Source organism: Sebastes fasciatus, chromosome 16 (genome assembly GCF_043250625.1).
Source record: "Sebastes fasciatus isolate fSebFas1 chromosome 16, fSebFas1.pri, whole genome shotgun sequence".
Lineage (NCBI taxonomy): Eukaryota > Metazoa > Chordata > Actinopteri > Perciformes > Sebastidae > Sebastes > Sebastes fasciatus.
The window spans coordinates 11,384,845-11,401,048 of record NC_133810.1 but is presented as its reverse complement, the minus strand read 5'-3'; the positions used below and the strand labels follow the sequence as shown (position 1 = coordinate 11,401,048).

The 16,204-nt window shown below is 39.4% G+C and overlaps 2 protein-coding genes across 10 annotated transcripts in view; both read right to left on the bottom strand.

Moving 5' to 3' along the window:
• Positions 1 to 16,204, bottom strand: part of gabra6b (gamma-aminobutyric acid type A receptor subunit alpha6b) — a 277,852-nt gene that overhangs the window by 160,332 nt on the left and 101,316 nt on the right. The gene's annotated exons all lie outside the window — the stretch shown is intronic.
• Positions 10,874 to 16,204, bottom strand: part of gabra1 (gamma-aminobutyric acid type A receptor subunit alpha1) — a 60,548-nt gene continuing 55,217 nt past the window's right edge. For all 9 annotated transcript variants that reach the window (XM_074610791.1, XM_074610783.1, XM_074610782.1 and 6 more), the window contains exons 9-10: positions 15,728 to 15,930; positions 10,874 to 13,959 (exon numbers count right to left, since the gene is read on the bottom strand). In XM_074610791.1, coding sequence (XP_074466892.1) covers positions 13,636 to 13,959; positions 15,728 to 15,930 — 527 coding nt within the window. In that variant the 3' untranslated portion in view covers positions 10,874 to 13,635. The remainder of the gene's footprint in view (positions 13,960 to 15,727; positions 15,931 to 16,204) is intronic.

Genomic DNA, 16,204 nt, shown 5'->3' with positions numbered 1-16,204 from the left:
ATCTAAGAGCCAATCAGCTCTTTGATAAGGCAACAACCAGGCTTTTCCCATCATGCCCTTGGTCTTGCAATCGGTGGATAGCAGCTGCTGCGCCTGGCTCTGAAAAGTGCGACCGCCTCGATCTCGTGAGGTTATCGCTGACCATGTTTTGCACAACGTCAGAGCAAGTTGGACACAAATCTAACCAGCATGGATTGTGCAGCGATCGCCGATAATCGATTCTGTGCCGGCCTGGCTCATCTTGAACAAGCCTATGGCCTACCTTTATGTACGTATATAGTTGGTGCTAGGGCTGTGTATTGGCAAGAATCTGGCGATTTGATACGTATCATGATACAGAGGTTATATATTGTGATACTGTAAGCAAAGCGATATATTGAGATTTTTTAAATCTAATTTCAAGAAAATTGTCATAGTATAAAAAACACACCATATGCATAATATCTGATAAAAAAAAGTTGACTATTTTTATGCAATCAGAACAGTGGGATCTGCATTTGTATTTATCACAGTAACATCCAACATTATAGCGCTACTTTCAGAGGGCACATACACTGAGCGGACGCATATCTTTGTAAATTAAATGAAGTATTGACTGAGTAAATCGTTGCATATAAACTATTAATTAAAAATCTATAGTATTTTTTGAGAATCGATACAATATCACAAAACATAATATTGCAATATTCTGTATTTTCAATATTTTCAATATTTTCTTACACCCCTAGTTGGTGCGACTTGAAAGATTCTGCATACTACAGTTATCAAATTTTATAATTAAAGTTACATTATTTCATAACAGTAAAACTAATTGTGTTCTAGCAGTGGTCCCAAAAATAACAAGGAGCTCCACACGCCTCCATAATGTACTATATCTGCGACTCTATTAACTGGCGGAGTTGAAGGGGTGTTTCTGTAAGCAGTCAGGAAACTAGTTAATTCCACATTAAAGCCCTCACTTGCAATTTAATGGAACAGGATGCGTTTGGTGATGTAAGCCAAACAAATTACCCCTCTGTTGTCTGGTATTAAATATAACCGAGGATCGCAACAAGCTTAAGAAGACTCTCGATTCAGGACGCTCGGCTGGCAAGTGGAGAGAGCACATGAACGTAATCCAATGATGGTAAAACAGCAACTTTTAATTATGTTACATAACTGTTATTATATAAGGCAACCCTACAGACAACCTTGAATGTGCATCTCAAGAAAAAGGAAAGCAATTTTGGACGTGACAAAGCGTCTTTTGTCTTATTAAAGTCCATCGTACATATTTAGAGGCGGCGGAGGAGGAGGAGGATGAGGAGGAGGAGGAGGAGGAGGATGTAATTCGTGATTTTTAAAAGAGAACAGATGTGTAATTCAAACATCTAAAAAGGAGGATGAGAAGAGGAAATTGAGGGAAGTCTATGAAAAAAAAGGTGAGATGAAAGGGAAAGAGAAGAGTCAAGAGGGCAAAGCTGATTAGAAACAAGCACAGAATACAATCAACCTTCAACAAGAATTACAATATATTTTCAACATTGCTTCTTTGAGTGTTTTACTTTCATGTACATAACAGTGGTATCATACTTGATACTATAAAAGTGGTTCTACTCTCTACTACAGAACATCTCTGCTCTCTGTTCTCCAACCCCTGATTGTTTCTGGTGACCTGTCCAGCATCCCCGCAATTACAGATAATGGATGGATGGATGGATGACTACAGTATAGTGGTACTTAGTGGAAAAAAAACACATGTATAGCTTAGGTTTGTATAGCTTGGTGTTCGCTGTTTCAACTGCAATCACTGCAGCTTCCTCGCCCACCATTTTTACAAGTATGAAATAGGTTGGTTGCCAATCCCCTTCCACTACGTAGCAATGATGGCAACCGTTGAGGCTGAGAAGTGTCCAGCGTTCCACACTCAAAGTTTTGACAAGTTTGAGTGCAACATTCGGGTACTTAGTGTCCTACATTTTGCCATACTTCTCAGTGTGAACGCACTTATGCATTCAAAACAGCAAGTGTAAGTACGCAAGTATGCAAGTTGAGACACACAGCAATTGTCATCTTTTTCTCCTTCTTTTTCCCTCTACCGCCTCCTCCCATATTACTTTATTTGCCTCAACAATACATATCTTCTTCTCCTTCACTTTGCTCTGTAGTAACTTTTGTTTTTTTCCCCTTTGCCTTCCATTCTGTCTTCCTTCTGCTCCTCCTTTACTTCATTCCTACTTGATGTTTTCTGCCTCTGGACCCTCTCTCATCCTTGATTATCTCCCCCCTTTCCCTTCTCACATGCCCTTGTGCACCTTCCACCCCCTCCCACCCTACTACTCCCTTTCCACCCAGCTCCTTTTCTCCTATTCTCTCAGTTCACCTTTAGTTACTCGTGCTCCCTGGCTGCCGTTCCTCATTTCAGTCTTGGCACAAGTTCACTTCTTCTGGAAAGCAGAGCAACAAAACAACTGCTGTCAGAACTGATGGGATGGTTGAATAGGAGATCAATGGTTCAGTGGTAAGGCTGACCCTGGGTGTCAACTTCAAAACCAGACAGAAAGACAAGGAGAGAGAAGAAAAAAAACAGAAATACAAAACTGTGTAGACAAGGTATACGCATCGCTCTAGTCCTCGAAAGTAAATTGAAATGTGAATGCTAAAAAGGCAGAAGACAAAAGAAGACGTTTGTGTTCTAATGAGAGCTGCGGGAGGAAAGGCAATACGCTGATGATATCATGATGGCCTAGAGAATATGTCCCATTCCCATCCCTACCATCAGCCAGTCTTTCCTCTGGACTGACGAGTCTCGCCTTCGGCTGCTTCCACCATCATTAGCTGATGCCCAGTATTCTGCAGCCTTCTATCAAGACTTAACGACTAGCCCATTTAGATAAACCTGTCACTGTGGTGGCTCTGCAAATGTCCTGTTATGTGACTAACATCATCCGTATTGCAAAAGAACAGCTCGTGGGCTAAAAGTCTGCATTGCTCTGCTTCCACGAGCTGGCCAGGGCCAAGTTTAGCAATTCATTTTCTGTGTTCTCTGCAACATTATGGCTCCAAATGGTAACATCCCCCAAGAGGGACTTCTTCTTTTTCTCTAGTATTTGCATCTAAGCACATGTTGAGGTTTATACTGTCGTTATAAGGGGCTGCTTTGTGTCTTGGTAATTTGTGGAAATCTCATGCAGTGCGACAGAAGAGGCCCCTCAGGGACACTGCGCCGTCGTCCAATGAAGTTGAAATGAACAAAGCACAGAGTTCAGCTTGGGGTTGAATGTCATGGACAGAAAAAAAAGGATGTGATTACTTCACTTCTCACATTGTAGAACTGTTGCTTTTCCTTGGTGAAGTAGTTATTTTTGTGGTAACACCAGCCAGAAGTTTGCCATTCCTGTGGCTACTCCAATCAGTGACGGCAATTTCTTGTCCCTGCAGCAATGCAGATATGCATTTATTTGGGTACCATATGTCAGATGCTGTATCTCAATTTGCATACTTCTGTACTTACACTTGCTGCATAAGTGCGTTCAAACTGAGAAGTATGGCAAAATGCAGTGCAACTTCTCACCCTCGACGGTCACCATCTTTGCTACGTAGCGGAAGGGGAGGGGCCACAAACCTATTTCAAACTTGTGAAAATGGCGGAAAAAGGAAGCTGCAGCAGTTTCGATTGAAATGAACAATACAAGTTTAAGTCATATATGTGTTTTCCATTAAGTACAACTATACTGTAGTCGGATAGAAGCCATTATTGGGTTAATTTATCCGTCTGAAATTAAATACTGCCGTTACGGAGTGATCCGTGTGCTTTTTGAGACAACACTACCCTGTCGAAATGAAGTAAGTACATAGTGTGCACAGTGTACTACATGGAAGTGTACTAATGGAAGTATCCGAATTGAGACACAGCTCTAATATTTTAAAAAAAGCACAAATTATAAAGAAGAAGATAAAGAAGAAGAATGATAAGAAGTTTTCAGACCATTTGCTTAAATATTCACTAAACAATATCTTTATATGGATCAAGTGACTTTGTGTAATGTGATGAACGCATGCACAGAGAATTATCAACTCAATTTTAACATATTTCAACTCATTGTTTTGATTTTACAACCCCTAACTTCACTGTTCTGGTTGACTTTCACAGCTCTCGTCAAAAAAATTCCATCCTCAGCAGCGAGCTGTTTTCACTAAAAAAAGGTTTTATAAAATCTTTTCACATGCCTTGCATGAATTGACAGGCAGATAAACTCCATCTGCAATTACTACACTGACAACTAGGATCCAAGTTGACTTTCTTTAATGTAGCAACTGGCAGTAGGGTAAAACTGACCAAAAAACAAATTTCCACTAAGGTAAGTTCACAGTAAGAATTAAGTGTAACACAAAGTATGCAAAATCATACACATATATAAATGTTCTAAATGTATCATAAAGATTGATTACTTGTTGTCATTATGTTGCTACATACAGTGTATCTCATACAAGCTAGCCAGAACATGTGGCCAACATGAATACACCATCTGTATTTTCTGCACACAAACCGTTCAAATATCTCTGATTTGTGAAAATATGCATATACATCAATAAATGATAAAACCAAAAGGTTACTTTCTACATACCGATGATGCTTTCAAAGACCTGCATGTCAGGACGATGTCGGATGAAACAGCATGAGCTTTTCCTAAGCTTTGACATGGAGAACTGCCTTGATGCCTACTAATGATGTCATCAACTAGAGACACAGATCACATTAGCTTCACATCTAGCAAAATACCTCAAAATTATACCTAAGTACAGTACTTGAGTTAATGTCCTTTTTTTTTTTTTTTTTACATTATTCTCTGTAAAGTTACAGCACATGGACAGAAAACTGCTGAGGCTTCCTGCTTATACCAGCCTGTCTCACTGAGTCATCATAAAAAAGGTTGGCACTTTGTGTCAAAATACCTCACATTACTGCCTAGCATTTTGCTGTTAAGGACCGGACATTTAAATCTGAAATAGCTTCAATTCAGGAAGAGCTTTTGACATTGGATGGAATTCACAGTGGCAGCCTTGAAGAGTCCAATTAAATAATGAATCCTTAAAAACGTATTAGGTTGTAGGGAGTTTATATTGTACATAAGCAGTTTGCAGCACATGTACCGATGGAGAATACTGGTAAACATAAAAACAATGCCGTCCTTGACCTTGGGCACAAAACCTTTATAACAGAACCATTTACTTTTGGTGAGTGCACAACGTAAAGCAAATGTGTTTTCCTTGCCGTTTGCATGTTCATTCATTCCTATCAATTGAAGGAGAAAAGCAAATCACAGATCCTGATACTTGGCCATGTAATCTGTGGAATCTTCCACAGGATAATTGGGGAAAGAGAGACAGCAGGCAATGGAAGCGATACTAAAGCAAAGGGACAGAAAAAAATGAGCAAGCAGGGAGGGAACTAATGGAAATCTCAGGAGATGTGAGTCCGTGTTGTGGCTACTGTTTAAGAATTTAGAGCCTGGAGATTCGGACGTGGCAGAAGGTGCTTTGGGTGTGAAAAAGACAAAGTGACTCCACATTCCCTTTTTGTTGGCTTTGAGCCTCCGTCATACCAATGTGGGGAATATGAACTTCCATGAGAAATCTTACATTTATGTTCAAATACTCTGAGCTCAGTGATAAGCTAAATGCAGTGCTATTTTTCCTCTCTTCATGAACAAAATTCAGTTAAGGATGACAAAGTAATTGTTGGCCAATGTTATAAGAAATACCGCACTAGGGAGGATTTTCCCACTGGTTAATAAACTTGTGACAACACCGCTGTTACCGATTACACCGGACATTTTACAAGAAAAGACGGCACTCAATATATGTAGAGCACTTACTTTGATCTTTAACATTGGATGGCTGTGTGTCTGGCCTCTCCTGTCCAGATTTCACTGCGAGGCTGCAGGTTTCCGCCTGGAGCCACTGCGCCGTGCACACCAGCCGTGACCGCTCCGTCCTCCTCACGGCAATTGCCTCATTAACATTTTGGTTCCCTTATAGCATTGGACTTTAATCTGAAATATTGCTAAATATGCACCAAATCCTCTGCCATCATCTTGTCGGTCAACTCCTGCTACTCTGCGCTGATACTCCGTACAGAGCAGACACTTTCACTTTCAGATTGTAGCGTCCGTCGTCCGGCTATATTGATAACACGCCGCTGATACGCCAAAATAAACTCAATGGGTTTTATTTCTATAAAAAACGCATAAAGAAGGTGGGCAAGTAATGTGATCTGTGTATGCCTGACCATCTAGTAAAACCGGTAACACCGACTACCGCGACAATCTATTACCCCACCATCCTTTTATTATCAAATGCTCACTCAATGCTGGTTCTGTATAGATTGTCCCTTTGCAGAAGTCATGAGCTTTATTCAGCTTTGATTCTCCAGTCACAATGGATCCCAGTAGCCACTGAGAGTCAAAGCACAGTGGTTCTGTGTTGGATTATGTTGTGTTAAGAAGGGTGATCACTGGTAAGCATTTTTCTGATTTGCCTTTCTTTGTGTACGTTTTGACAGAGCTACATGAAGTTGGCCTCGGTTGAATTTCCATTCATTCCTGCAAAAACACGACTGTTCAGCGTGCCTCTAAATGGAGTACTAGGAGACGAGGAGAAGGACTGTCTTTTCTTAAAAGGGAAAGAAAGGGTTTGTGCTTGTGACAATAGCATCCGCACAATGCTTTTGTTAAATTCCAATATGTGTCTAAAAGCGCAGATCAACAGAAAAACACAGTATATGCAGAAACAATCGGAGTACAATTCATCCTGTACCTAAGACTGAGTGGGACATGTCTCCCCTGTGAGGGAAAAAAATGACAGACAGAGAGAGAGAGGAGGAGGAGGAGGAGGAGGAGGAGGAGGAGGAGGAGGACCAGGCAGAGAGAAAAGAGAGAAAAAGCCTCTTCTCTCTGCTCTTCTGCCAGCGAGAAGCAGCTTTATTACATAACAGTCTCAGGGCTTGGCAGCTCACATGCTTTTAAGGAAGAAGCACACGTTCCCCTGCACCTGAAATCTCATGGCGGGGTGGGAGAAGATGGGGATGAGGTGGAGGCTAGAGAGCAGAGGCGGCAAGAGAAGAAGAGTGAGGAGAAAGGCAATGAGGAACAAAATGCAGCTGTCAGTTGAGAGATGGTTGGACTGCCTTTTATGGATCGGCAAATTACTGTAACTCACACTAGCACATTGGCTATAGATCGAGGCGTGCAAAGGAGATTTTGTTTTGATTCTTTCAAGTTATTTATTGTCATATGCACAACATTTACAGAGCGGTCGTTGGCAATGAAAATCTTAGATCTCAGCCTCCCTCCAACAACGCTCATTAAATACATATAAACAGAAAAGCATGCATGTAAAAAATGGGAATCTAAGGCATGAAATAGTGCACTGTTAAAATATAGGAATACATATAACATCTAAAATAAATTAATATCTATTTGTGGTGGACAGTAATTGCAAAAAAAATTTAATGTAAACAGGGATGTAATAAATGTATCAATACAGGCATTCAACAGTGGAACCGCAGCAGTAGTTGGTCTGAAATAGACCACAAACCATCCAAATTGATTGTTAGAATATCAAAGGAAAAAAGGCCTTGCAGAGGCCTTGCAACACTGTTAGACTGTAAATTAATCTCTGGAACTTTGAACCAGTTTCAACCACTTTAAAGTCTAGAAGGAGAACTACCTACATATATTTAGTTAGGAGAATAAAACAGATTTTAGTGTGATTGATTTACAGCAAAATACACTGATGCATGATGCAATTAATACGTGGTTGGAAAACCAAATGATTTGAAAAGTTGGTTGGTTGGATGGTAACAAATGGTGCAAGACTTAGGGGTATGGGGTTAGGGTATAAAGGTCAGGTTGTACATTTTAATCACAAGTATCATAAACAAGGGCTTTGACGTCCAGTAAATCAAATCCAACGGCCTTTGGGCAAAGTTCCAACAGAACTACATGCACAGCTTACATGCTAACAAGGACAATGCTCACAAGCTGGTGTTAAGTAGGTAGTCTATAATGTTTATCATGTTCACCATCTTAGTTTAGCTTGTTATCATGCTCACATTTGCTAATTGGTAATAGACACAAATTGTAACAGAGGCCAATGGGAATTTAATTAGTTATTCAAGTATTTAGTCATAAGCTAAGAGAGTATTAAAGACATCAACAACTGTTGGTGGTGCGAGAGGAAAAGTCAGGGATCTCCAGACTCACTGAGATTCATCGTCTGGGAACCATGAACATTTGTACAATTTTCTTTTGTCAATGTATCTGGTAGATGTTAAAGCCTCTGTGCACTCACAAAGGAGTTTTCTGCTCTGATTGAACGTGGGCAGTAAATTTGATGGGAATTTATTAGGTCACTAATCTTCATCTACCAATAAGAATGATAAAGGTGTAATTTGTCCCGCCCTAACAGGTTCAGAAACGCTAACAGGAGACTCAGGAAGATCATGGCTGTATCCGAAACCACATACTATACTAGTAGTATGTACTGATTTGGCCAAAATGTAGCATGTAGTATGCAGTATGCGAACAAAAGCAAGATCTCCAGTATGCCAAAAATACCCGGATGTCGTACTATTTCGGAAAAAATCTCCACTACGCATCGGACCAGTCTACCTCGCCTACTGTATCCCACAATGCAAAGCAGTGGAACGGTCACTTTCGGTCATTTTCTGTAATGTAAAGTAGCGGATGTTTGCTATTGTCCGTACCGTGTACTTCCGCTTTCCAAAACCGGAAACCTGCAAAACCCGGCCTAGCGTACTACAAAATAAATCGATTTACGTTCCATACTACATATTACTGACGAACGCAGTATACAGAATACAGTACATACTGCATACTGCATTCGTCAATAGCATAGTAGGCGGTTTTGGATACAGCCCATGTCACTCAGTTAGTCTGTACACGCCCACACAGTCCTGAGAAAAGGTCTTATCAGCCAGATTAACTGAAAACACCTGTGTGGGATAAAGAGGCTTTAAGATATTTTACAGGACAAGTGAAAACTTTGACCTGTTAGTGGTACTGGAGGAAAAGTCAGAGGATGACCAAAGTCAGGGGGATTCATCCTCTAGGCACCAAGTTTCAAGGCAATCCATCTAATAGTAGTTGAGATATTTCAGTCTGACCCAAAGTGGTGGGCTGACCGGCCGACTGACAGACTGATATTTTTCATCATTAGAGCAAGAAAAACAAAACAACAATGAAATAAAAAGAACCAGAAGTTATGTTAAATTTGGATAAAACTTTTGCAACATCCCTTCAAATGGAGTCGCTTTTGGGACTTAACATTATTCTATCAGTTACTCATCATAACTGGTGGAAAATAAGGCTTCATGTCAGAGCTGCTGCTGCTAATTTGAGTCCTAATACACATCCGTAAACCCGGATTCGGCAGGTTTTCGGGTTCTGGGCCCCCTGAATCTTTCATGACAATCCCAAATGGTTTCAGTGTTTTGTGTAAATGCAGCTATTGGCTTCTACATATACCATATGTTGCTTAACACATTAATATATTTTTCCTTAATCTATCCAGTGAAAGGTTTCCAGTAAAGCTCTTATTGAAATGTGCACAAATTACATATTAAATACTGTGTGTAAAGTGACAACAGACTAATGATTCAAACATATGTCATATTAGTCCTACTTTAACTACCTGTGATGTGAACAGTGCACCTAAACTCATACTTTATGCTTTGATAGAGATCTATGTGTCTATGAGTCTTTATCAGGTAATCCATAGCACAAGGACCAGAGGTATAGCCATGACTTTCATTTGTTTTCTTTTTATTTAAAGACTAATGCAGAGAATCAGATTCTACAGGGCCATATCATAACCAAAAGAAACAAAAGAAAACATTTACAGAAGGTTCACCATTTCTACATCCATCAGAACCCAGTTTGTCAGTATCATTGGACTACCAACACATTCCTGTGTACTGCGTGTGGGTGTGGGTGTCTGTGTGCGTTTTGACAGTGTGTGTTTGTCGATATCCATATGTATACACTCTCTCTTTACTCTTACCCTAATCAACTTTTGTGCTTTAGAAAATTAGTTTTTTTTTTTTACATTTCAGTGAAAATCAGACCATATTTCGCTTGATAAAAATACAAGAAAAAACTCCAGTAGGTATCTAGGAATAACCAAAGACTCAATGAAAAGCAAGTGCTGCTGAGAACTGCAATGGACTTTGCATCAAACATAATGAAATAAATGACCGATGTTCCTACAAATGTGATATTTACATGTATGCTCTGCATATGAGTGTGAAGGTAAAAGTTGGAAGCTCATGATTGCACTGTGCCTCATATTTCACATTCTCTCTCTGGAGCATCAAATGTAGCAAAACCAGACCTGGCTCAAAAATACTTGTAAATGGTCTTTAGCATTTTGTTTGATCCTGCTTGGAGTACAAGATAGAGGGGGCTTAGCAAAGATATTCCAAACTGAAAAGTTTACAAAATTCACTTTTTTACTTTGTCAAAGTCAAAACTCTTTCTGGCGCTCCCTGTAATGTCATTGAGCTTTGGAAAGCAAAGAAGGTAAACAAAAGGATCCGTTTAGCAAAGTAACATTTTCACCTGCCTCCATTTTTGCAATGACAAACAGGCTCAGGAAATGAACAGGAATATTATTAACAAGGTGATCTTGTTACAGTTTTGCTCCTGGTTTTTTTTCCAGTTCAATCACTTTATTGCATGTCTCTGGAGAAAAAGTGCAATCAACAATAAAAGCCATTTTCCCTTCAACCACCGACAAATCCAAAGCGCAAACAAAAGAGATAATCCACTGTTTTTTCTTTGATGTCACCCTGTTTAGCCATGGTTGAAAGAAAAAAAAACAAAAAAAAACGCTAGTGATATAACGCAGCTGATATAAAAGCTAAGCTTTTTTTTATTTATTTTTTTTTTCATAATAGCTTGTAAATCTGAAACACAATGGTCAGGGAGAGAAGGTCAATGATGTGGTTCAAAGCTGTCCTTGCATAGCACAAAGCTGACTACATAAATGTAATGTTATTGTTCTTCTAAATGTGCAAAATGCATAACAATAGGTTGATAATACAAACAATATTCATCATCATCTTAGCTAATATCTTCATTAATAGAATCAAATACTGTATGCATTATGTATTTTACATATGTATATATATATTTTTTTTCTTCATGATAATAAACATACATACAATAGTTTAGAATTCATCTTTATACAACTCTTCATCCTGAACTTTGCAGTTCCTTTACCCTCTGCTTGTAGGTTTAGGGGCTGTTAACAGCAGCAAAAGACGTCTGCCATTAGGGGGATAAGTTCAGCATCGGTCGTAATGATAATGCAAATAATAACAATAGCAACAACCACCGATCTCTTTTCCGTTTTTTCCTCTGGCGATAGCGTCTCTTCACCCCAGCGCACAAACACACAGAGAATTCTGCAGGGTTCTTACATGCCTTTTAGCCTGTTCAGTGCCCTGTAAAACATATTCAGAACCCATAATGCAATGCAATGCACCCCCACTCCCACAACAAGAAATGTGATTTTGTGAAATAAGGTCAGAGCGGGAGCCCGAGATGGACACTCAATGCGATGCCTTTTATCTTTGACCAAATCTAAATAATTTCTATGTTTCCATGTATATATCGGTGAAACTACAAGTAGAGAGGGGTCGATGTAAAGCTACAATGGATATCACCCCCAGACTGAGTGTCAGGTTCAGGTCCTAAGAAAAGCCCTTGCTAATTAATATTGCTACATTAACATAATTTAAAATGGACTGTTCGGAAACCTCAACGTGCCACATCAGAGAAGAAGCATGTCCTTAAAATGTGTTTTTATATATATATAAGTCAAAAGAAAAAAAAAAGAGCAAGCAATGTTCAAGACAAAAAAAAAAAAAAAAGCATTCTTTTCACATTTGCGTTAGTTTCTGTTTTTGTTTTTTTTCTCGGAAGAGGGATTGACATCATGCTACAAAAATATATTCATCTTCTTCACTATCGTGGAACTACAAGACAAGTCCTCTGTGCGAAACACAGCGCCGGCTAAAGCAAGATTACAGTGCCACTTCGACTCTCTTCGACTCTCTCTTTGTCTCCTTTCTGTCTCTGTCCCTGTCTCTCGCTGTTGCTCGCCAACAAGCAGCAACAAATGAGTCCAAACGGGCATGTGATACTGAAGGCAGTGTAGCTGGTACTTTCTGAGTGTTATGTCTCAATTTTCAACTGAAAGGAGATGGAGGGGGGGGGGGGACTATGGTAAACAGGGTCAGGGGACACAGTGGGATGGAAAATACAGACGCGCCATCAATCAACAAAGTAGTAGCCATCACAGCTTCGACTCTGAAAAATTAAAAAAGGCACTTCTCCTCCTTCTCAATGTGCCCCACCCGTCTTTAAGCGATGCCAACCGTACTTTGCTATGAATGGTGTTTCTTGGCGAACGAGGCCCCACCGTAAATAAAACAAACAAAAGAAGTAAATAATGAATGTTTTAATTCTAAATGTCAAATGCACTCCATGATTCGAGATGATTTTTTTTATTTTACATTCTTACTCATAACTAGCCAATCTCAGTTTTTCACCATTGATGTTGTTGTTGCTGTTGTTGCCGTCATTGTGTGTGTACACAAACACACAGTTGAATAATATTTTGCTTCAGTGTGAAAGCAGCTTTGAATGGAACGCGAACTTGGCGAGAAACAGTCACTTAAGCGTGAATTATACCAGTATATACTCTTTTTTTTTGTAGAAAGTATCATAAACAAAAACAAAAATAAATAAAATAAAAAAGTTTACTCTTCCATGTATTCAATAAACCTTTAGTTACACTTTGCAAAGCTTAAACATAATATTGACATCTCTAACACTTGATAATATTTACAACGCTGTGAAAGGAAATTAATATTTTCAATGCTGAGCACAGAGATGATTGAATTTTTGTATTTCTTTTTTATCCCTAAATAAATGGTGTGTCCACTGAGACATGTTTTTATTGCTATTGCAGAAACCCTATTTTGAAGAATGACATAATTAATCTCATAAAACATCTACAGAGAATTGAAGATATTTTGACAGAGGATGAGCATTGCATTTTTGCTGCTGATATCAAATGAACTAAGCTCTCAGTCAATGTTGATCTGTATTTTGAATAAATAAACATAAATGATAAGATGCCCTGCCCATGCATATACACAAGTGCCTTTTACCGTGTCTGTGATTTCCATGTTTAAATGAAATAGAAACAAAAAAGAAAACAAACATAGAAACAAAAGCCCCTTAACAAGTGTGGGCTATGTGCAGTTGTAGAATAGCATTCTCTTGGCTATATATTTATAGTAGCATTTTCTTAGTAGCATCACCCGAGACCTGAACAACACCCTTTCAAAAGTCTGTTATCTTTCTTTTTTTCTCTATTTTGTTTTTTCAAAATCTTCAAACTTTAGGTAAACATAGAAGCAATGCAACAACTGGGAATTCAAACCAGCATGGACACCATGTTTGTCTGAAAATGAAAATAAACACCTGTTTTAGGAGGAATAAGAAAGAAAATGAAATCAACAAAAATTACAGGTATAATTTCAAAGTAATGAAACAAGGATTAGTGTGGCTGATTCATCCCCTGCAATTTGGGCTTCTTATTCAAGTAGGTCGCCCAGTAGACCAAGTTAAAGGTTCCAAAGAGCAATGGGAAGGCTATTCTGGCAATCCTGTCTATCTTGCTCACACTGTTAAAGGTCTTCTTGGCCTCTGGAGGCTTGGGCTTTGGCTCCTCCTTGGGCTCACTTGGGGGTGGCGGGGCGCTTTTGGCAATAGTGGCCAATCCAGGGTCCCTGGCAATATTGGGGGCGAAGGCTGTAGCAGTGGCAGCTGGGTAGGCTGTGGTGTTGTTCTTCTTCAGGAGGGACTCCTTCTTCTTCTTTTGCTGTTTTTGTTTGTTGGGGAAAGTAAAAAAGGATAAAGTTCAGATTCTTTAAAAATGTTTTTTTTTTTTACATTTTGCACAATTATTGATATTCAGCAGCCTTGTGAATATTCACTTAAAATATGGAAATTAAGTTCAGGAATATTAATTCCTTGCCTCCAAGTAGAAGCAATAAACTAGGCAATCTAAAAATCAATTTTGGGCTCTATAATTTTTTATATTTTCAAAATCATCTGGGGATTACAGAGTACGGTGCTGCTAACTGCAGTATTAAGACAAGCGGAGCAGAAAGCACGAGATGAACACTAAACTATTAATGTTCATGTCATGTTACTCAAATTGCATTTTCAATGAGATGAGCTGGCGACAACAGCTAAATGTTCCCTGCCTGGACTGCCTCCCTCAACAGTGAAGTGCTAACTGTCCTGGTGCAAAAATGAATGACTCCTTGAAACAGAAGTCCATATATACAATTTCTGGAATTATATTTTTGGTAACTGGTGTCTGGATTTGCCCTTATTTTGGCCCTTTTTGAATTTTGTTTTGGTAAAAACAAGGGCAGACAATATAGTTGAAGAAATGGGGATAAATAACGCAGTTATGTGCCAGATTGCCTAAAAGCCTTTGCATGCCAAGTCTGTATTTTTTGTTCTTCTTTAATCCTTCATCAAATAAAAATTGTTACCTCCCACACTGAGTCTGATATGTTTTATTATTATTTTTGTTGCAAAGATTTGCAATACAAGACAAAACTGTATCAATTATGTGGGTGCAATGGATAACGCTCGTCCCTAATGGAGCTAATGAATGAATGACATTAGCAAGAGGCTATCGTTTAGCTGCGTAGAGCACAATCACTGCTATCTAATTGTTACGGCCACCGCTGGTGCCCTCCCATCTGTATAACTCCTTTGTAGTGTTTTGCTTGTATGCTAAACAGGGAGTGTGATCCCTGGTTGTGATTGGCTTATCCCCCTGCTGAGGTGCGGCTCGTCTCCCACCTTCTTCAGTCGGGCATTCTGATCGGAGTAGCACCTGGTCCGGCTCACCGATCCAGCGCGTGCAATTTGGGGACCCGAAGCTTTAAATGTCTGACCGGCTCGACAGTCAGGGCGCAGCTGAGATTTCCCCTTGAACAGCTCGCCCATGTGCCTTTTGTGATCGTGCTCAATTGAGATGTTAATCGAGGTTAACCCTGTGATCATGGTTGGGTTGGTAAATGGTGATTACCTCAGTAATTCAAGAAATAATAGGGCACTGGTAAACTAGCTAGGGGCCTTATCTTTGTCTTTTGTACATGCTTTGTTTTGCAACCATCCCAGATTCCAAGCTGTTCTGCAATCACCTGCCACAATCTCATCTTTAAATTACGCATTTCTATATCAATTTATTGCTTTATCGTTAAATACTTTGTGCTCTTCGTGCTGGGAGACATGAATCAGTTTATCAGATGTTCATATTGGATGATGACATTTGCATGGACAGTGTCTCTGAGTGTCAAACAACCCTATTTTGGCTTTTGACGGATGCGAAGAAATGCAGAAAATCAAACCTGTATCTGAAAACTTTAATGAAGACGAAAGTTTCGAAGTCGGTGTAAGGTCGGATTCATTTTTAAACGTGCAACAATTTCGGACGAAAAATACAGACTTGATGTGCAAAGTCTTACCAAAACATTTCCTGTCAAGTCTATTATCTCTATTCTTTTCTGTGCGGATCCCTTAGGAGAATAAGTATTGTAAAAAAAGAAAAAAAAGGATTCAAATACCTTCTCTGGCACCACACTTTTTCCATCCCAGGCGTAACCCCTCTTGGTGAAGTAGTTGACTGTGGCGAACTCGATGAGGGCCGAGAAGACGAAGGCGTAGCAGACAGCGATGAACCAGTCCATAGCCGTGGCGTAGGCCACTTTAGGGAGAGAGTTCCTGGCGCTGATACTGAGTGTGGTCATGGTCAGCACGGTGGTCACTCCTGCAGGGAGACGAGACAAGACGGATATGTGAAATCTGATCAAATCTTGGACTATGCTTGCGTTGCTATGATTACTCATTTGTAATTAGTGTATGAAAAAGAAAATATCTGAAGCTATATCAAATCGGAGGAATGAAACGTTATATAATAAATGATTTGAAACAACCATTACATGACTAAGACATTTCCAGAGCAGAAGTATTGTGGCATGAATGTGAATTTACTGTTGATATAATCCAACATTGTGCAGGAACTAGTCAATTTTACAGTATAT